Source organism: Buteo buteo, chromosome 16 (genome assembly GCF_964188355.1).
Source record: "Buteo buteo chromosome 16, bButBut1.hap1.1, whole genome shotgun sequence".
Taxonomy (NCBI): Eukaryota; Metazoa; Chordata; class Aves; order Accipitriformes; family Accipitridae; genus Buteo; species Buteo buteo.
Window position 1 is genome coordinate 11,856,744 of NC_134186.1, and position 20,621 is coordinate 11,877,364.

Consider the following 20,621-nt stretch of genomic DNA (forward strand, 5'->3'; position numbering starts at 1 on the left):
TCATGGAAACTATCTTACTGCCTACTCAGAACAACGACACCAAGCATCACCTGGAAGGAATTTTTATTTTTTTTTAAAGTTGGTACTTTCAAGTGTCCCATCCACTCCTCTTGGCAGTCACTGCACTAAAATGAATTTGCTAGCAGGCACCAACATGGTAAGAATTGTAGCTGTTCCAAATAAGATTCCACATTCAATCAAGTTCAAAACCATAAGCTACTTAGTTATTATTTAAGAACATACTAGCTGAAATCTGAACTTGCTACCAGTTTCTTGATAGTGAAGGGAAAAATGGTCTTCAGATCAAATTTATCTTCCACGCCCACAACAAATTCACCCAAAGGTTTTTGCAAAGGAAAAAAACCCACAGCAGGTAAACAACTGCACAGTGCAAACACCAAAGACCATTTCTGCCCGTACAGATTCTTTGTCCCTTCTTTTTTTTTAAGAGGGGCTTTGTAGACAAGCTTGTCAAAGAGCCATCTTTCTACTTATTCTTTAGACAGATAAATGATGTACACATGTGGAAGCACATGGGGACAGAAAGAAGTTCACTGAAGAAAACTCCCCCAAAAAAGGAATGGATGAAAGTACTTCACCATGAGACAGAGTCAGAAAAACCCACAGGCATATATTGCCAAAGCTACCTAGTCTGCAACAAGACCAGTAATCTTACTTGCAATGCACATTCAAAGAAAAAGAAAATAGCACCTTTATCAGCATCATGGAGCCCAGTAAACTGGAACCTTTCCTTCCCTCTCCTTTTCACTTGTAACCAGACTGGTGAGATTAGTGTAAATTTGTTTCCAAATATTTTAGCAATGTCATAGCCATGGCTGTTCCACTTGCAAAAGAAAGGAGAAAAAAAAAAGTGAGAGGCTCAAAAGCAAGATATACAGTTCATTTTACTTTTGACCAATACAAATTCTTTAACACAAATGTAATAATTTCCTAGATCCCTGTTTGTTAGTTTGAGGAAACCTTATGGGATATTATTTTTATTTAACTAAGAAATTACTCTGGAAACTGACAGCTACATGAAAGGCAATACTTGAATTGTGCAAATTCACCTGAACTACAGGAATTTGCATGTAGATTCCAACACACCTCTGAATTTACAGACTCTGCATTTATGTTCAAGAGAACTTGAGAAAGGTGAAAATTTATAGGGCAGCTATTTCTCTTTTGAGCAGTGTAAGACTGAAACAAGTGAAAAACATCCTCTAAAGAAAAGGAAGAAACATTTATTATTCAAGAAAGAATGCTCTCAATAATAGTAAGACTGGATAGCAAAAGAGATCAGTTTGACAGCAGCATAAAATTTTTACTGTTTATTTAGAAGGTTCAAGTTGGTAGCTGCGTGGTATGAGGACACTTAGTAGCCCTCCTGTTCCGACTTTACTGCAACTTCACATGGCTCATCAAGGACAAGAGAATACTACCACCTCTGTTTGACCAGTGAGAAGAAAAACTATGTGACCTAGACATCCTTCAAGAGATGGATGGGAGAACAAGGGTTTGAGACCACTTGAATCTCAAGCCTGCTCTCAAACAATCCTCTGGTTATATTTGACTGTATTGACCAGAAGTTCCCATTATTATAAAAATGCTTTTAACACCAGGATGCAAGATTGCAGATTAGCGCACCGTGCTGCATGTTTATTCAAAGCACCAATTTTATTCGTTTTATTAACTTACGGGAGTAATATATCCCAGAACATCTCCTGAGAAATGCCTTTCCTTCATCTTCTTGGAGCAGTAACTTCTGTGTTCCAGAATAATATCCTTTGCCTTTGGATCCACAACTACCAGTCCCCGGTCCCGCACATTTTTATCAGAATGCAGCGTCTGCAGGGAGAAGACAGTTTTTTAGAACCAGCTATACAAAGCAGCCATTTTCAATAACAGACTTCAAAAAGAAAAAAAAAAAAGAAAAATCACATCATTAAACTCTGAGCACTCATTTTAAATGATGCAGAGCAGTTTGATTTAAAACTGAAACAGGAAACTGCTCAGAAATTATTTTCATCATCAGTAAACTTACTGTTTGCAAGGAAAACAACATATAAACAAACAAAAAAATCAATAAGTCGTAAGATTAAAGAACATAATTCACCACAGCTGATGGTGCTCTGCTCTCTAGTCGATGCTTTCTGGCCTGTTACCCCCAAATGATAAAAAGGGGCTAGGAGTTCTTAACCAAGAATTTGAAGACAACTTCTAAACTGGATATATTTTAGACTGAGTATGCTGCATTATGGTTACCGAGGGCCCAGGTTATAAAGACCTTTCTTTAAGGAAGGCCTGCTTCAACTAAAACAGCACAAAGTTTTAGCAGACAGAAACAGTGAGAAGGCCTAATAGAGCGTGCATGGTGAGTATGCAGAAACCATCTATTGATTCAGTGTAAGGACTTTAGGGATAAGGCCTGTCTTAACACTTAGTATTATCCTCACTACCTGCAGACTAGATTTTCTTCCTGGTAGACATTGAGCAAGCAATACAAACAAAGACAGATGTATCTGCATAATAAAGGATTACCTATACTTACAATTTAAGTAAGGGAGAGGATTTTTAACATTGTCTAATTTTTACCTAACATGCTTAGCAACACTAAGTACCTATACTTGGTATATGCACTGGTAAATATACTTCCTCTCTGTACACACCCTTTCTCTTGCAGTGCTGTGCCTTCTTGCAGTTTTGAAAGAAAACAGGCAGGAAACAAGAACATGCTGAGCAAATTAAGAGAGACTTCAGCATGTTGGCTGCGCTTGCTCAGATTGCTACAGGACTCTGAATCATTTCTGCCTGCAAAGGAACTGTTGGTTAGAAGGCTCCTCAAAGTCTTCTATCAGGATAGAGCCTTCCCATTGGCAAGGCTGAGAACACCCTCCCTTCCACCAGTAAATGACCTGGTGCTCTTGGCCCAAACTACTGCTCCCCATCCCCCTTTCCAAAGCCATGGAAGTATGTCTCCTTTAGCTATGCAAGAGGTGACAAAAACTTCCTGCTTCTGCAACTCGCATAGGGTATAAAGCTCTAGAAGTCTACATCATATTGGTTCAAGGAGTCAACCATTTGTGACACACATAAAAGCTGAAGGAAAGAACAGTTTCAGGTAGTCTTATTTGTGAGCATAAGCTTCAATGGAAACGCATGGTTGCTTTTCACTCAGTTTTGACAGAATGAGAGTCCATTCACCAAAGTTCAATTAGTTCACTGCACACGTTGGATAAGACGAGCATTTTGGTTATTTCTCTTACCTTTTCTTCCAGTTTTTTTGTAGCACCTTTCTTTGCATCTGTTTTTGACAGGGTACCTTCAGCTAGCCAGAAAATCATGGTAAGAGAAAGTGAAGTACAGAGAAACCTCATGGTGGTTTTCCCCATGTCAATTTCTCCTGCCCTGAAAACATAAGGATTCAAATCTCCATGAACAGAATAATATAAGTTTAATTCAGTTTTCTTGTCTAAGAAAAGTCAGGCAATTGTCTTTTCTTCTTCCCTCTAAAATCAGAGTTATTAAGGCAGTACTGTTTTAATAGTGCTTTTGCTCTGGCAGCAAAACAGCAGAGTATTTTAAGAGATTCCTAGGCTCAAACATCTTTTTTTGTCCCTTGTTTTAATAAGTGTATCACAGAGAAAGTGGGTTGGACACTTGCAGTTTCCCTTTTAAAGAATCCCTAAAGAAGTATAATGGTTTACAGCTAAAACTGAGATAAATGTCTGCTGCCCAGGACAATTATACTACCACCTTACTTTTTCTATAGCAGACAAGAGATACCATTTGTTTCTGCTCCTGCCTAACCCAGTCAGCAAGTCACAAATTAATTACGAGACAGAAGGAATTATAGCTATATGTTTACAGCTATGTGTCTTTACTCTAACCGGTGAGAACTTTGCTTTAAATTGCTTGCCAAGTCAGTGATACACGCAGAATTAAAAAAGAAAAAAGAAAAAAGAAAAAGGGGGGAAGAGGGGGCAGAATCCTTTTGGACTAGAAGAATTACTTTGACAGTTTGCCCCAGTTTCAGATAAAAGAATTGAGAATTAATAAAGAACAGTTCTGTTCAGTGTTATTTATCTATCATACCTTAGTTCTCTCAGAGGAAAGACTTTACAAAAAAAATTTCAAATACAGCCAGAGCTTGTTTTTCAACCTCTCCCTATCCATGAGTCACACTGGTTTTCCAGCCTAGTTCCCAGAAGTGGATAAGAAGAAAACAGAGAAAAAATATTTACCATTAGGGGAACCAGGGCTAAAGGAGGTAAAATACCAGAATGAAGGAAAAGCAACCTGTTACTAATTCTGGAAGTCCTGAGTATCAAACTGGGACTAGCTTTCACCTATAATAAACTAGTGGCTCTAGGTACATATCAGGCTGTTTCTCATAATTATGAGACACTAATGGAGAAGAAAAAAAGGTTACCTTTCCCATAATTTTCTGAAGTTTTCTCAAACTTTAAAAATTCTCGTGCTTCCTGTATTAGCCTGAAGAATTAACATTTCTACTACTCACTTTAAAGACTTATGAACTCATTTCTTCAAGTCATATTTACAAGACTTGTTCTGTGGGCACTGATAACAAATGCTGTCCAAAGTTTGACTATTTTGTTTCTGTACAAAGCATCAGGTGAGGGATCCCACAACAGCAGACTGAGCACTCTGAAGGAGTACTATGGCAGTAACATGGTGGCAGAAGGAACCTTAAAGGTTAAATGGAAGTGTACTCAATGAAACAGCAGCCATTTGAGGCCAACAGTGGTAATGCAGAGATGAGATCAACAACTCAATAAACCTAAGCATATTAGGATGGGGCTGGCTTAGCAGTGAGGTTTTAAAAAGCAAAGATATTTACTGCAGGAGTTAGGGATTCTGCAGGAAAACGCAGAGAAGTATGTGATTAGAGAACGAAGCAGAAGGATGACAGCAGCAGAAGTACTTGAAAAAAACAATGCCACTAGCACCAAAGAACATAGATCATCAAAAACCTCATGTACAAAATTATTTGAAGGCTTTAGTCAAGTCTTATAAAGAATGCAAAATAAAAGCAGAAAGCCTTCTAATACTTCTTGGATCCAGAGGGCGGGGTAAAAGCTAAACTGCTACACCATTTGAAATTCACTACTATTAAAAGTTAAGGTGCTATGCTTCTACTTTGCCTTCAAGGTCACTGGTAACCCCCTTGTTTTCCACATCCTAAAAATTAGACAAAGCAGGTTGCTCTTGCTAGCATCTACTCTGTTCCATCTAGCTTGGCAGGGTCTATAAACTACTGCAGAGAGGAACAAAGGAGAGCCTGAATAGTCAATACAAGTCTTAACTATTCGGACAGGATATCAATTCTTCCAGAAGCTGGTCTATATTGATTTAGAGGTGTTTGATTTCACTTTCAGAAACAATTAGCTACAACATCCATTTCCCTGAAGAGAAGTTAACATTTATCAGCTGAAGAACAGAAGTTTAAAAAAAAAAATAATCACTGAACTCTAATTAGACATCAAAATGTGCTCATCTCCTTGACGTGATCATATCCATCTGCCAATTATTAAGTCAACATCCACTCCTAGATCTATAGGAAGAACTGAGCCTGTGGCAAAATGGTTTCTGCCAGTGACAGTCCAATACTGACTCTTGGTTGGAACCCTATTTTAATAATTTGTTCTTTAACAACATTGGTTAAGTGAAAATTAAGTAAACAGCATCACTCTACTACATGAAGATGAATTAGTCAGACTTTAAATGCTCTTTATGGAAACTATAAGCGTGAATTTTGCAAGCTTTATGAAAATAGATCCCTATCAAGGTCTTCTTCTGCAAACCTTCCTGCATCATTTTTTAATTCTCCTCAATCTAACTAAACTGAGTAGAACTGTATGAGCTTGGCACTCTTGTTTATTTAACCTATCACTGCAAAGAGCAAGCAAAATTGAAGACTGACTCTATGTCCTTGTTCAACTGATACTATGGACAACTTAAGGTTTAAAACACCTTTTGGCAAACTGATGTGAAGCCCAGGTTTCTCTCTAAGCCAGGTCACAAATGTTGTTTAACCTGAGTCTCCACATGAGGTAACAGTCAGCGGTTTTAAATGCACCTTTATTTTTAAAAGGGAGAAAAGCTGGCATAATTTAGGCTGTCCCAAAGAAGCAACCAAAGAAACTAAATAATCTTGGAAGCTGGCACAATAACTATATGGAAATCAGAGTTAATGTTTATACTTTATTTCTAAAGAAGAAACTAGATTCTAACTGCTGCTGCAGGAGCCCGCACCACTTAGTAGAGGAAGCCCAGGAAGCACTGTGTTGATGTGTTTTTAAATTAAATCAACAAAAACTAGATTCAGGAGTGAAAATAAACCCGTTTCTAACCTGTGTAAACATTACTCCCTTTCCTCTTGTGAGGTGCTCTACTTTGACAGTAAAAATTGCCTCCCACATCCGTCCGACTCTCGAGATACGACAGCTTTCCACGCAGACCTCAGGGACAACAGCGTGCAAGCCTGCCACGCCAGCAGGCTCCCTCAGGGCAAGCCCCCGCCGCGGCCCACCCGCGAGCTCGGACCCCGCGGGGCCACCCGGGCCACCCTCAAGTGCCGTGCCACTACCCCACCCCGGCTGCGGCGCAGGCCGAAGACCACCGCAACCTCCGGGGCGCAGCCCTACCGCCCGCCCCCTTCCCTGCCCCCAGGCAGCCCTCAGCCGCCCGCTGCCACCACCTACCGCCCGCCCGCCGCCGCCGCTTCGGAAGTGGAGGCGGACGGCACCGCCCCGCCGGCTGACGAGCGGGGCGGGGGGGAGCGGGAGAGGCCGCCGGGTGGCGGCTAAGAGGCAGCTGCGCCAACATGGCGGCGAAGCAGTGGCTGTTGCTTGCTATCGGCTCCGCGGGGCGGGGCGAGAGGCGCGGGAGCAGCTGCTCAGGCCGGCCGAGCCCCGGGAGAGGCGGAGGCGGCGCGGGAGAGAGAAGGAGGAGAAGGAGAAGGAGAAAGAAGGAGAAGGAGAAAGAGAAAGGAGGAGGAGGCGGCGGCGGAGGAGAAGGAGAAGAAGGAGGAGGCGGAGGAGGCTGGGCCGTCCCTGGGTGCGGGTTGCGTTGGCGCTCATCAGTACCCAGAAAGCAAATGCTAGTCACGGTCTAACCGTAAATTCCCTTAAAGAGCCTCTTGGTTTGTTCCAAGCTGTAGCAAATAGCGTAGGGAGGGAGGGAGTTTGGGCTCAAATACGTGCGCTGGCCTGGAGACAAAATGATAGTGCAGGCAAGGCTGCAGAGAGGCAGCAGGCAATATTCCTAACTCCAGCTGTCCAGAAAGGAGGGGTCAAATCTCAGATGGCCATTAACATGCTTTAAAATAAAAGTTTATGTTTCAAATTGAGGTTTTTATTATCTTCTGTTTTGTCCTTCTACAGTTCCTTTTTACATACACCATGGCTGTGCTACTACTATTTTTGCTGCAGTGGAGGTTTTGATGTAAGCCTGGTATTTCATGGGCTGCTTGCAGGGACTAAATACTATATAAAAAGACTTGATAAAAATGTCTGTACTATGTCGTGATGTAGTGGCAAGCCTCACATATCCTGGCAGTGCACTTCCCAACAGAAGCCTTTCTGTGACCTGCTTTCTGTGTTGGTTACAGCTTGGTGCAACCTGCCAGAAGCTGAACTGAAAGGTTATCTTATTTTCTCCTGATCTGACCTCCTCTTTCATTCCCTCTTGTATAATGAAGATCTTCATGAACATTCTTTAACACTGAAAAGAAAAATAGAAATGCTTTTCCTCTGAACAGAAGTCTGCTGGTGAACCAGCTGTATGGTCTCTCTGGCCAGTGCTAAGAACACGTACACTTTCTCTATGCACTAAATCACCCAGATTTAAATTCTAGCAAGGACTTCAGAAAGGAAACTGGTACTCACTAGCACATTCGGACACACGTGCTTACAGACTAAAGAGCAGGAAAAAGGAATGTCTCATCCCACTTTTTTAGTGTCAACAAAACACCTCTGAATCCTTCAGCTTTCACTCAAGAAGTGATTTCTTTTTATCTCATAGGACTGCTTGACAGGCATGTTTGAAACACATATATATATAAACTACCCCAAATTTAAAAGGTGCATAACTGTAGTACTTAATTTACAATAAATGTGGTACCAGATTTTCTGTTGTTTCGTAACATGCTGTTCGCTCTCACAAACATTAAATGCTTCCAGCTTACACTTCCAAATAGCAGGAACAACAGATAAGTCATGAGGGCATGAAAAACCAGTTTTGTTTCCAGTCTCTCCATAATGAAATCCATAATTTCCTGTCTTGCATTCCCATCATATTCTCCTATTGACTCTCTTTCTTGTGGCCTTAGCAGGACTGATCCAAAGGTTTGCTGCAAGTAGTTGACAGGGTACATGCTGCCACTGAGGAGAGAATCACAGATCTTATCTCCTCTATGTAAGGATGCACCCACATTTTTAACACATCTGCAAGGTATTGCGCAGTCCCCACCAGAGGCTGACATTCCACTAACAAAGACTAAAAGATAAGGTGATCTTTGTGCTTCTACATTTTCAATGTTCTTCAAAGAGACAGGAATCTCTATCTGTTATGGGAATCATGAATGCATCTTGTTTAACTCCCACTGTCTACCCCATGCACTACTTCCCAAATTCAGTAACTGAACTTGGCACTATGAATTCCTTTCCTTGAGCCAGGTACTTGAAGGCTGGGTGCCACAACACTGGGCATCTCAGCACCTAAGTTCCCCCTATGTAACTAATCGTAACTCATTAATTTTCACTTTGGTTTCCCTGGAATTATATCTCACGCTTCTTAACTTTTTATTTTTTTCTAGAAATGAAAAGGCCCCAAGCTTCAAAGGTGAGTATTTTACATAAAATACTTACCAGTTTTCTGTTTGGGGTTTTCCTCATGCTCTAACAGTTACTGATTTTGATTATTACTGACTATAAGTCTTTTGCTTTAATTCTATGCATTTGTGGCCAGCTCAAAGAGGCACAAAGAAATTTAAAAATGGGGTATGGTTGCCTGTGATAGGCCATATCAGTTTTATTTCTGTGTTTTCAGTCTGCACACTACTATTCCTCTAAAAAAGCAGAACCTTAGTAAAATATGACACCTGGGGCAGAGTAGAAGTGTGCTGTTTTCCTGGCAAGTAATTGTGCATACTCAGAAAATAAAAAATGGTGTGGCAGCAAGAAATGAGTGGAAGCCTGTAGTTAAGGAGAAAAAAGCTAAGAGAAATAGCAGAAGGACCTCAGAGATGAAATGAAAAAACCTCCCATGAACTAGAAGGAATTATATAGAGTTTATTGCAACTCACAAAGCCAGCAACTCACATTACTCTGCCAGCATGCAGGTAGCAAAGGACATCTTGTTTGCAAAACCTTTATTCACCCTTATTTTATCTCATCTACTCTCTTAGGGTTTATTTTAAAGCTTAAGTATTCTATTCTACATTTTAATATAAACCTGGTGTTTCGAGTGTAAACCCCTTCTGGTCATTGAGGAGCTCACCAGAAAGAAAAGATCTAGGCAGATCTGTCCCAAATTTCTAGATGTTTAGGGTTTCATGATAGTGATATTCTCCTAACTTTGCATTTCTTAATCTTGAAAGCAGCACATCAGATACTCTGACATGGCAGAAGGCATTGCTGATAAAACTGTTGTATCTGTTAATAGACAATGAATGTTAGGTGTCAGGTAGAGAAACATGATTGAGTGTACATGTGGAGGAGCCACCAATTCTGTTTTCTCCTTAGCTCTTTTTGCTTCCAGTAATGGTTAGAATGACCATGAGTAGCAGAAGAAAGCAATAACTGATGGGGTGAGAGACAAATTGGACAGAAGTAACAAAGGGAAAGGAACAATTCCCTTTTTGTAGTTCCCACAAATGGATACTCACCAGCTGAATCCATTCAGTTTAATGGTAATAGTCTTATGAAGGTCAGTGTAATTATTCAAGTCTTTGTACCAAAGTGCAATGAAATTCTGAAAATGATTAAAGCAACTAATGTATGACATGGGAAAGAAGGGATAGACATTGTGGATTTGTTGGCAAACAAATGTGCTGTAAAACATTTTGTGTAATAGGAAAGCATTTCTTGAGACTATTTCCCTTTTAATGCTGATTTTACCGTAATTAGAAATCTTTTAAAAAATCACAGCATCTTGGGATGGATGGAACTAATTGAAGTCTGTTTTTTTCACAGACTGGTGTTTTATAGATGCTAAGCTCAAACTAAACATTTTCCAGATTTATTAACTCGGTGCATTTGTAAAGGGCTGTGCCTAGTGCAAACTCTGTGCTGTGTAGTAACAGCTGAGCTCACATTACAATGTTTCTTTCAGGCAAGAGGCATCTAGAGACCATTACCTGCTCTTTCCTCTAGCTAACCATTTATTAACATAAAATTTGTATCTTCTCCCTGTCAAAACTGTCTGAAATGGTCTAATAAGTTCTAAATTATAAGGCAGTAAGGGCAGACATATACCTGCACATTCACCATAATTGCATAAGCCTTTGTTGAGGCAAAATGAAGACAGGGAGCAAGGATGAATATTGTAAAGCCTCAAAAGTCAGTCAAAGGAGGTTGACATAAAATAACCAGGGTATGTGTACTGCATGCTGAGCCACTTCAAATGAAATATTTAGCAGTATAGTTATAAAACTAGAGAGCTCCACATGGGTTAACTACTTGAATATTTACCCCAGTTCTCAAGCAGAATTTGCAGCTCATGCTTAACTTGGTACTGCCACAGCTATTCTGCTAGAATATTTTAAGACACCAGTTAAAATAAGTGTACCTACATGACTTGCAGTTGCAGTATTGACTGGAATACAGCCAGACAGGACTGATACACTTAGCCTTTAGGTGTCACTGTGCTCTTAAGAGTAGAAATTAGTTCAACATTTTGGCTAGCAGAAGCTCCTACGTAGTGACATCTTAAGTTTTCAGCTTCAAGGTAAATGGAAATTATTGTTAAGCATCAAAATCTGTTTGTAAAGCTATGTAAAAGATGAATTTTCTTCATGTAAGCCTACAGATGCAGAAAATCTGAGTTGAATATAAGACTAGTTGTGCACGACTGCTTGTAGTTGCACTTGGTCTACAAAATGGATCCACGGGAAACGGATGTATGCGTGACTACCACATACTGTCATCTTGTTTTTCTAATAGATGCTTACACAACTAAAAAGCATATGTAACAATGTATCCTGAAAGCATGCAGAACAGACACTTCAGAAATGACCTGAGGTGTACAGCCACTATCAGAGAGATAGTACCAAGTATTATGTAGTTCTTCATCTATGAGAGAAAAATGTATCATTACCTTAAAGGTACTAGAGCTTGATAAATTTAAATAAGACACAGGCTCTGAATGAGGAGGATTAATCATGGGAACAAACTACCCAGGGAAACAGTGAATTTGATGGTGTCAGATCAAGACTGAGTGCCTTTCTGAAAGACACACTGTAGCTAAAAGCTAGATACTGGGCTCAATTCAGGGGAAAAAAGAAAAAAACAAAACAAAATGCCAAACCAGAACACAACAGATGAAATAAAATGGCTTGAAATATTCAGGGAAACAGGTGAAATGACTGATTGATCTCCAGCAGCCCTAAACCCCATGATTCTACAGGTCATTATAATCCACTAAGTATACTAGTCACTTGCATTATGACTGAAACTCTCAGCATACTTTTGAATAGGCAGACTAGGCCAGTTCTGACACCATTTGAATCTATTTTTGGCTGATGAGATTAAATGCTCTGCGCAGTCCTACCTCTTTGGCATGTTTAAGACAGTTTAACCTTGAAATATTTTCAGTCTCAGGAGTAGATGTGGCATGGGACTGTGTCGCTCTGCATGTTTGCAGCCTTCATGAGAAACACATGGCCCTGGGTTTGCATGCCTGCACGCCCAGGGAGTCAGAGGAGTGTGAATCGCCACATGTGACGCAGAACAACTGCGTCACTTATGCAACTGAGAGCAGGCTCACAAGGGGTATGTGACAAAGGATGGCTTTGCATATAGTAGCTCTTGGGCCTGCAAACGTTCGGAGTGACTATGCAGGGTACGTGAAGTAGATCCAGTGCACTGTTTTGGTCCGCTTTTGAGCTGGAGGACCGAGGCACAGCCTCCGTCAGTCCACCCTGTGGAAAGCATGATCTCACGTACCGTACCATAGAGAGTCTGTACCCCGCTCTCCACATTTTAGAAGTAAGATCCTAGATTAACAGACTGCTCAAAGCTTACTGAAGAAGTGAAGTTTTCTTGTCTTCTGATCTGCCGTCCCTCTCCTTCTCCGTCAGAAGTTGCACCCTCTGAGGCACCTGCGAAGCCCGGTATTTCTCCTTCAGAAACATAAAGCTTCTCGATCATTAGGGGCACGGGGAGAGGAAGGGATTAGGCCGTTCCTGAGCAGGGAGCGTGCAGTGGATTCACCCGCGGATCCAGCGGTTGAAGCCGCCCTGCCCGACCCCTCACGGGGAAGGACCGCCTGCCTGCCACCCCTCACGTCAGCCTGGGCCCGTCTGCCCCGATGGCGGCGACTGGTAATCGTGTCCCAGGAGCGGTACCGCCGACCTCCGGGGCTCAGCCTCCGAGCAGCCACCCCTCCCAGACCGCAGGATCGCCCGGGCTCCTGCGGGGATACCCGGGGAGAGGCCCGGGACACTGCCTGCCGCGGCGGCGGAGGGGAGGCCCGCCGCGGCCCGCAGCGCCGCCGCCTCCGGGCGGCAGGTGGCGCCAGAGCCTCGCGCGCCGGCCGCCCGCGGGGGCGCGGGAGCCGTCCCGGCGCCTGCGCACTGCAGAGGCGGCGGCGGTGGCAGCGGCCTGAAGAGCCCCGCGGGGAGAGCGGGCGGCGGCGGTAGTAGTTGTGGCGGTTTGGCGTGTTGCTGGGCGGTTGTGATCGTGCGCCACGATGCCTGCGGTGTCGAAGGGCGATGGGATGCGGGGCCTGGCGGTCTTCATCTCCGATATCCGGAACTGTGAGTGGCGGCTGAGGCGCGGTGGGGCTGGGGCCTGGGCCGGGCCGGCCGTTGCCATGGGCCGTTGCCCCGTGGGGCCGGGGCTTCTTTCCTTCGATCCCCTCCCCAGTGCTCTCCTCTTCCCTCTGCCCCCCGCAGCAGGCTGCTCGGAGCGCTCCCGCCTCACGAAATGGCGACGCGCCCTGGGGGGCGGCGGGGGAGGCGGCGCGGGGCGGGGGGGGGACAGCCTAAGGCTTCTGGGCTGTGGGTTTGGGTTGGTTTGTGCATTTTGGGTGGGTTGGTTCGGGTATTTTCTTCTCTTCCCTCTCCCCGCCGTTGCGGGGGCGTGCTGGGTGTTGTGGTGGCTGCTCCGGTGGAAGGGGGTGCCGGGAGGCTGGTGCCCGCCGTCGTCCTTGTTTATAAGGCGATGAAGCGAAACCGGCGTGTGCTCGGGGTGCGGGTGGGTTTGTGGCGGGCCGGAGAGAAGCGTCTGGTCTGCTTCCAAATCCGTGAACGGCTTTCAGTTCAAAACGTCACCGGTGGAAAGCAGGCCTCTGTAAGGGTGCCTGCGAGCAGGGCCTTCTGTGGGTATGCCTGAGCTTGGCTTAAATTGGCTTTAAAATTCTGCTTTGTCAGAAATCAGCTCTTAGGATCTGTGTAATTAAGAAATGGGATGGAGAGGGGTGTGGGTAAGCGCTCCCCTGAGGGATGAAGGGGGAGCATGCCTGTGAGTGTGCAGCACAGGGGGAGGAGTAAAATGTGCTGCTGCTTGGTGTGTGTGGGGGGGGGGGGGGAAGGTGTATGTCTGGGGGCACACCTCAGTGCTCAGCTTTTCTTTTTCACTGAGAATTGCATGTGATAGCAGTTTAATATTAATCTGAGTTAGAGATCTAAGTGTATGATGTGGCAGGAATTGCCTGGGGAAGGGCTAAGGTCACTGTGGTTGGTGTGATGAAACAGCTCTATTTTGTCCACCTGTGTGCGTCTATAGATTACTTGAGGCTACTTTAAAAGCAATGGCAGTAAGGTTTCCTTTCGAAGGTGGAAGTGGATTTGGAGGATTTTTTAATGCAAATAGTGATGATCTAACTAGGCTTGTATTGGGATAACCACACCAGCTTGGAAAACTCTTCATGTTGATGACTTCTAGTACAAAAAGCTGGGGAGAAAATTATACGGCTAAAATGATACTGTTTAAATGCAGAGTTTTGTTAAACTAAATTTAGATGATTTGGACTTCTAGTCATCTAAACAGGGGCTTTGTATGTAAAATTCAAGGTTGCTAATATTCCTTAACAGCAGAAGCTGTCTCAATGTTTTTTTCAGAACAGAGTTGCAGGTCCTTATGTTTCTTCAGACTTTACTCTTGTATGTGTAGAAGGTGGCTTATAAAATGTGTTGTGTATCAGTTCAAGGTTACATGAATGCTCTTGTGCTTTGTTTGTTGGCCCAACTATTTACTGAAAATTTTCTAGTGCCCTGGTATTCTATGCAAGCTGCATGTGTAACATAGTTTCACCTGGTGTCCTAGCATTTAAGACTTGCTGTTGTATCTACTCATCATTTTTTTTTTAGTAATTTTTTTCATTCGTTTAGCTAGAAGTAGTATGATTTTGTTCTTCAATGTCTCTTATGTCTGGCAGTTGGTTAACACATTTGTCCACTCTTGTTTTTGGTGAAATTCAGTAGAAGGGAATACAAGAGAAACATTCAAGCTCTTAGGTTCCTAACCTACGTTTAGAGATGTGGAATAACAAGGTTGAAGGTAGTAGAGTGACATAGAACAAATTAACTACTGATTACCCCATAAGCTTGCCAGTGCATAGGCACTGTGGGAACTCTGATGGAACAACCACTTCTCTGTCCAGATTGGACAACAAATCTCTCATGCTCTCAGTGTCAGCAAGAGTGACAAAGATGTAACCTGGTTGTGAAACAAATAAAATGTTAACACATTCACTGTTTAAACAAATACTGATATTTCTCAAATGTTTTGTCCCTGTCCAGACAGCTATTTGGGAGCTGTGATTGCTTTTGTATTTTTCTCATCTTCATTATGAAGAAAGTAACTACATCTTCCAAATAGCTGCAAAAGAGCTGATAGTTCCCACTAGTAGGTGGTCTATGCAGCTTCCAAATAGGTGTCTAATGGCATTTGAATCTTTTTTCCTTTAAGGGAGCTCTGAGTGTTGCCAGCTAACCATGGGCTGGTGTATGGTGACTAAGATTCCCCAAAATACTTGAGAGTGCTCTCTAAAGACTCTGCTTTGTAGGCACTGGTATTGGCTTAAGTTCCATCTTTCCCTCTTCAGAGTGGGGAGCTAGATATTTGTCAAGAACAAAATGTAACAGCTGCTTAGCTAACGGAATCTTTTGACTTGTAAATCTAAGAAAATGTTCCTGTTTTGACATGGGAGGGAAGCTAGACAGCAAGTGCAGCTCTTAATCCAACTTTAAGGCTAGAAACAGGTTAAATATCTGACAGTTGCACTGATGTGCAAAATGCTTGCTGATATTCTGAATTTCAGTCCTAATTTTGGCTTTGTTGGACTCATTTATCTCTTTGTAATACTACCATAAGGGCCTGACGTTTTTAGTTTGCCTACGGCCCTTCCAGATTGAGTAATGGTGAAACATGGCATGTGCTTTTTTCTGAAAGATTTTGCACAGGTAAGGAATCTGCATTATAGATGTTGTTGAAAAATGAAAATGCAGTTGTGTGCTAACTGTGCTCGGGTGGATGCACAGCATGTGATTTCAAAGTAATAAAATAACTTAAACTTCAGGGGGATACTTATGTAAATTTAGACTGTCTACCTTTGGAAATGTTTAATCTTCTTACATCAAGTCTTCTTTTTGGGCATTTGTACCTACCATGTCTGCAGCACTAAATAATGCATCATTCTCTTACAAGCGTATTATATTACTCATTTGAGAGTGATGCTTGTCTTCCTTCACAAGGCTTCAAAAAAGTCTTAATTCATAGCAGTTTCCAGTGCTTAAAACTCTAGTTGATTGTGAGTGAGCAAACAGCTCGCACTGCCAGTCTGTCCTTAAAAGGTTGGTTGTCATGTCTCTGTTGGTTAGGCATATTTTTGGCAGTTGGGTTATCTATTAAACTTCTTGATCTGTGCGTTAAATGCTTCTATGCCCCATATGACTTTGAATATAAGAATTACTTTCGATGTGACTTTTTAAAGTCTGCTTAAACTATGCTGATTTCTCAAGTCTGTAAAGCTTTTCTTTTTAAATGAAAAGTCAGCATACTACTTGTAGCAGCAGTTGTAAAACATATTAAGGGGCAAAAGTGCTGCCTAATGCCTTGGCTTTGCTCTAGTCTCTGTGAAACTGTAATATTGCATGACACTTTCAAAGCAAAATGTTCTTTATTCATACAATTATCAAGTGAATTTTCAAAATCTGGTAGTATAAGAAAATGAATTGTCTTGCAGTTCCCGATGGCTCTCCAGGATTTTGTTTCAGGGCAGCTTCTTGTAGGTTCTGTATTTTCTGTATAGAGGTCTTGGTGCAGATGGCAGAAAAAAAGTTTTTAAGAAAACTCTTTTAGATGCATGACAGCTTGCCAGTAGATGTATGGGCTTTTCTAGAAACTTGCTCAGTTGGATAGTTTTATAACATATATGAAATAGTATAGCAAATAACTTTTTAGCTTATCTTTCGTAGACACCAGAGAAGAAACAATGAAACTATAGATTGAAAGCTGAACTGAAGTATTTGGTTAAGATAGCCCAGTTAATTAGCACTTAGTTAATGTGTCCCACTGAGAAAATAGCAAGGTGTTGCTATGCTGTAAGATAGATTGTGGTAGTAGTGGAGCTGGAAAGCTCTGAATCCTGTGGTTTGGTGAAGTGCCATCCAGACTTAGGAATTCAGGTCAGGAAGAGTCCTTGTCACTGCTTGGGTGAAGTGCTTTATGAACGAAAACCGAACAAAATCCCCATGTGTTATAAGGACATGGACTCCTGCAAGAAATACACAAAAAAAGATTTAACATACTATTTATGTACTGCAGAGCTGCTGAAGTGATTTGGCTTATGCAAGGTGGTGCTTTATAAACTCTCCAGCTGTCTTAGCTGACATACATCATCAGGAGTCTGTTTATGGCTTTATGCTTAACTGGTGATGAAGTTGCTCTTAAGTCACTTGTCACTCAACCTATTCTGTTGCAACAATGATATTGTCTGCTATTCACTCTGAAAACTAGGAAAGGTTGCTTTTCTCCTTTCTTTTGGAGGTGGCAGTGTAGAAATAGTTTCTATTACAATATTAAGTGTACTACTGGTAACCCCCTCCTCCACTGTAAAATCAGGAAGTCATTACTCTTGTGTTGATGAAATGGGTCTACGTAGAGGCAAAAGCTGCTTTTGCCACAGGCTTGGCAGACAAGACAGTTCTTCATTTCCCTCACTACTTTAGATGACTGTCTTACCTTTTCAGTGACACCTTAAAAGTTGGACGGAGGGAGGAGGGATTCTTTTAGTTTGTTCTCCAAATGTTTCTGTATATGTTCTGTTCCAAGATACTGTTCCTTTCTCCTTTGGCTGTATTTTTTCCTTAAATAAAGCCCAACAGATATATTAAAGGTCTATCTCTTCTCATAGAACTTAATGCATTAATTCTTCTTTGTACTGGACAGGAAGAGTGTCCAGAGGCTGAAGCCTCTTGAAGTCTGACTTCAGCACCTTTGCTTCACTGAATTGGGACTGGTGTATCAGGTTACCGATGAGCAAGTGGGGATTAAAAAAGGCTGGTGCATGAAATTCATCATACGATGATCACCCTTTTGACTGGATGGTGGATAATGGAGTGTATTACCTGTGTTTGTGGGAGGGGCATGCACCACATGGGTATGTATAGAGTTATTTGTTCTCCATGAGAACAGCCACACAGTAAAATAAACTTCACATAGGGTGAGTTGGGCACCTACAGCTTGTTTTAGTGCTGTATGTCAGTAATACAGCTTTCAGTGTGTAGGCTAAAGCTACAGCATTGCTCCTCTAAGGTGTAAGTTATTTGCATTGGGTATAGTTTTAAAGTAGGGCTTGAGTTACTTCTGTAGACAGTTGGTTACTTTTCATTACTTGTATTCCTTGGATTTCTTATCTCTGAAGAAATTTGAAGGCAAGGCATCTTGATTTGCTCTCCTATTTCTCTTGCAGGTTATGGCCACTCACCTAATATAGACAGTTTCTAGCCTGAAAAAGCTGTGAGAGCATGAGCACTAAGTCTTGCATCACTTGCTACTATTAGCAGGAGATTGATTTAAGGAAAACACAATTAGCATGAGATTAATCTGAGGAGGATGTGTAAAACGAAACTAGTGTTCTGCCCATGGCTTTTCTGTCTTCTGGTCATTTCATGAAACTCTGAGGGGCTGTTTGTTGGGGTTTTTGGGGGGTGTTTGTTTGGGGTTTTTTACACTTATTGAATTTGTGGATGTTTGGCTGAGAAAAGAGTAGAGTAGGCAAAGATGATGATTAATAGGTGAGAGGCAGTGAAGAGATAGAATCTTTCATGTGACATCTGACCTCTACATCAGATACACTGGAAAATATATCTGCTGAATTTGAAATCCTTTGGATAAAGGCTGTCCATCAGGACTGGTAAGAGGAAGCTAAGGACTATTGCAGAGACCATTATGTATCTGCATCAATTAATGAGCTGATACAGGATTTTTTTTAAGGCCCCTGAAATACTAGTTTAGAAGTGGTAGTTAAACTAGGAGACTTTGGATAAGCTTCAAACTGTTCTTCTATTATTCGAATGTGAACTAAGGTAGAAGAGGGTCCACAGTGACTTGTACTGAATCAGTGCAAATACTGCCTTACCCTGTTGAAGGGAGTGTAACTGTACAGCATGAAAATACTGTTCAAGGAAATGACTACTTAAATGCTGCTCAGTCAAGGAAGAAAGAGCTGCTTTATGTAGTAGCCTAACCTTGCACTTCTGGTTTTGCGTATCTTAGCTTAAAGCTTCTCTTTTGATAGGAGTCAATGTTGTTTTGTCAGCTAAACTGCCAAATAGATGTTCTATAGGTCATAAAGTCACTCAGATATGAGCTTTCAGTAAGCTTTCAGTTCATTTGGGGAAAGATCTGGTCTTAAGCTAGACCCTATTACCTAGCTAATCCTCAAACTCTTTCACAGTTTGAGCTGTAGTGTTTCTCTTTACTTGTGGTGCCTAGTTAGAAAAAAAACATCCATGGTAGGCACCTAAAACTATTAAAACTGTATTAAATTGCTGCAATTAGAGTATCTGAATTGTGATAGGTTTTGGAAGCAGCTATGTACTCTTTTGCATTTATTTCCCTTCCCTTATGAGGACAAGGAGTTAATGGATTACTGGATTACAGTAAAGCCTGTGACTCCCTGCTGTTTCGTAAGAAGTGTTATAGGGACAAATCTCTAGCAGCGTACTGGAGGAAGAAGTCAGTTCTGTGGCTAGTAGTTCACTTACTGTGCAGAATATTAGAAAATGTACTCTACGGAGTTCTTAAATGTGATCAGTAGGTCACTGATCTCTTTGTCTGTAGTGATGGATATCTAATCACAATGGGATGTCCCAAGGCATAAGTCTTCAACTGCCTTTGTGCCTTTTGTGATCTTCAGCATGACAGGCAATTCTTTCCTCTGATCAAACATATCTTGTGAAAGGGCAGCATGCACTCATGTTTTTGTTCATAACAGGATGTTAATACATCATTAAGCAAAAAGCTTCTTGGTCTGCAGCCTTGAACTGGTCAATTTCTGAACAAAACTGAAGCCATACTACCATCTTGTGAAGGTACAGTATTTTATAGTAGTCTCTTTAGATTATTTGCACAGTGAGTTTGTAAACAATGGCACCAGCATCCTCCTTCAGACATACTCAGGTGGACCTGGAACTTGCACCTCTATTGTAGTAATCTAGATAGTTTAGCCAAGTGAAGGAATTTACACAGACAAACTCATGTAATGTGAGGGCAGGCATGCAGGAAACAGACCACGCTAATGTGTTGCTGTGTAATGTGCCTCCCTTTTGGCCTTCTTCCCTGCTGTGCTAAATAAGTAGCTGAGAGATGAGGGGAGAGGTGGAGGATGGGTTTGGTGTTTTACTTCATGAAGCTAATGATCTGCATAGCAAATGGCTAATCTATACTCTAGAGCTGTAACATGAGTGTCTGTCCTGCTGGCAAGTAAAAGTAGTGGTTTAATTTGCTGATATGAGATGTAAGTACTGTAAAAGCTCTTTCACAAAGGCAAGAATGGATGCACTGATTACTTTTGTGTGAATATGTTCTTATAAGTATTAGCACCATTTTTACTGTAGAGATGTTAGTGTTCGTTTTGATTTGGGCCCCCTCTTTCAACCAGTTTCTTTCTCTGTCCCCTGACAACAGGGTTTAAGAATGCATTGTCTTAGCATCATGCTCGTAGGCTGCTTTAGCAATAGGAAAGGCAAGGGTGTAATTTGATTGCTTTATGCCAGCTACAGTGTGTTTGGATGGTGAATGTGGTGAACTTGCTCTCTACCTCGTCATGTATTCTGCTGTCTTCTGCTGGCATTATCGCTTGTAGTAAAGCTGGTATGAGTTCCTCTTTGGATATTAAATAAAGCAATCTTACTTTCAGCTGTTTGGCTC

The 20,621-nt window shown here is 41.9% G+C and overlaps 2 protein-coding genes across 7 annotated transcripts in view; one reads left to right on the top strand and one right to left on the bottom strand.

The window, feature by feature from the left end:
- Nucleotides 1-6,786, bottom strand: part of CHID1 (chitinase domain containing 1) — a 129,926-nt gene extending 123,140 nt beyond the window's left edge. For 2 of the 4 annotated variants that reach the window (XM_075047048.1, XM_075047045.1), the window contains exons 1-4: nucleotides 6,726-6,786; nucleotides 3,267-3,408; nucleotides 1,699-1,848; nucleotides 712-844 (exon numbers count right to left, since the gene is read on the bottom strand). In XM_075047048.1, coding sequence (XP_074903149.1) covers nucleotides 712-844; nucleotides 1,699-1,848; nucleotides 3,267-3,392 — 409 coding nt within the window. In that variant the 5' untranslated portion in view covers nucleotides 3,393-3,408; nucleotides 6,726-6,786. Of the gene's footprint in view, nucleotides 1-711; nucleotides 845-1,698; nucleotides 1,849-3,266; nucleotides 3,409-4,095; nucleotides 4,151-6,374; nucleotides 6,591-6,725 lie in introns of those variants that run through there. The other 2 variants (XM_075047046.1, XM_075047047.1) reach the window with 2 other exon arrangements.
- A 6,030-nt stretch (nucleotides 6,787-12,816) lies between these two features.
- AP2A2 (adaptor related protein complex 2 subunit alpha 2) overlaps nucleotides 12,817-20,621 on the top strand; it is a 48,707-nt gene continuing 40,902 nt past the window's right edge. For all 3 annotated transcript variants that reach the window (XM_075047874.1, XM_075047872.1, XM_075047873.1), the window contains exon 1: nucleotides 12,817-13,000. In XM_075047874.1, coding sequence (XP_074903975.1) covers nucleotides 12,934-13,000 — 67 coding nt within the window. In that variant the 5' untranslated portion in view covers nucleotides 12,817-12,933. The remainder of the gene's footprint in view (nucleotides 13,001-20,621) is intronic.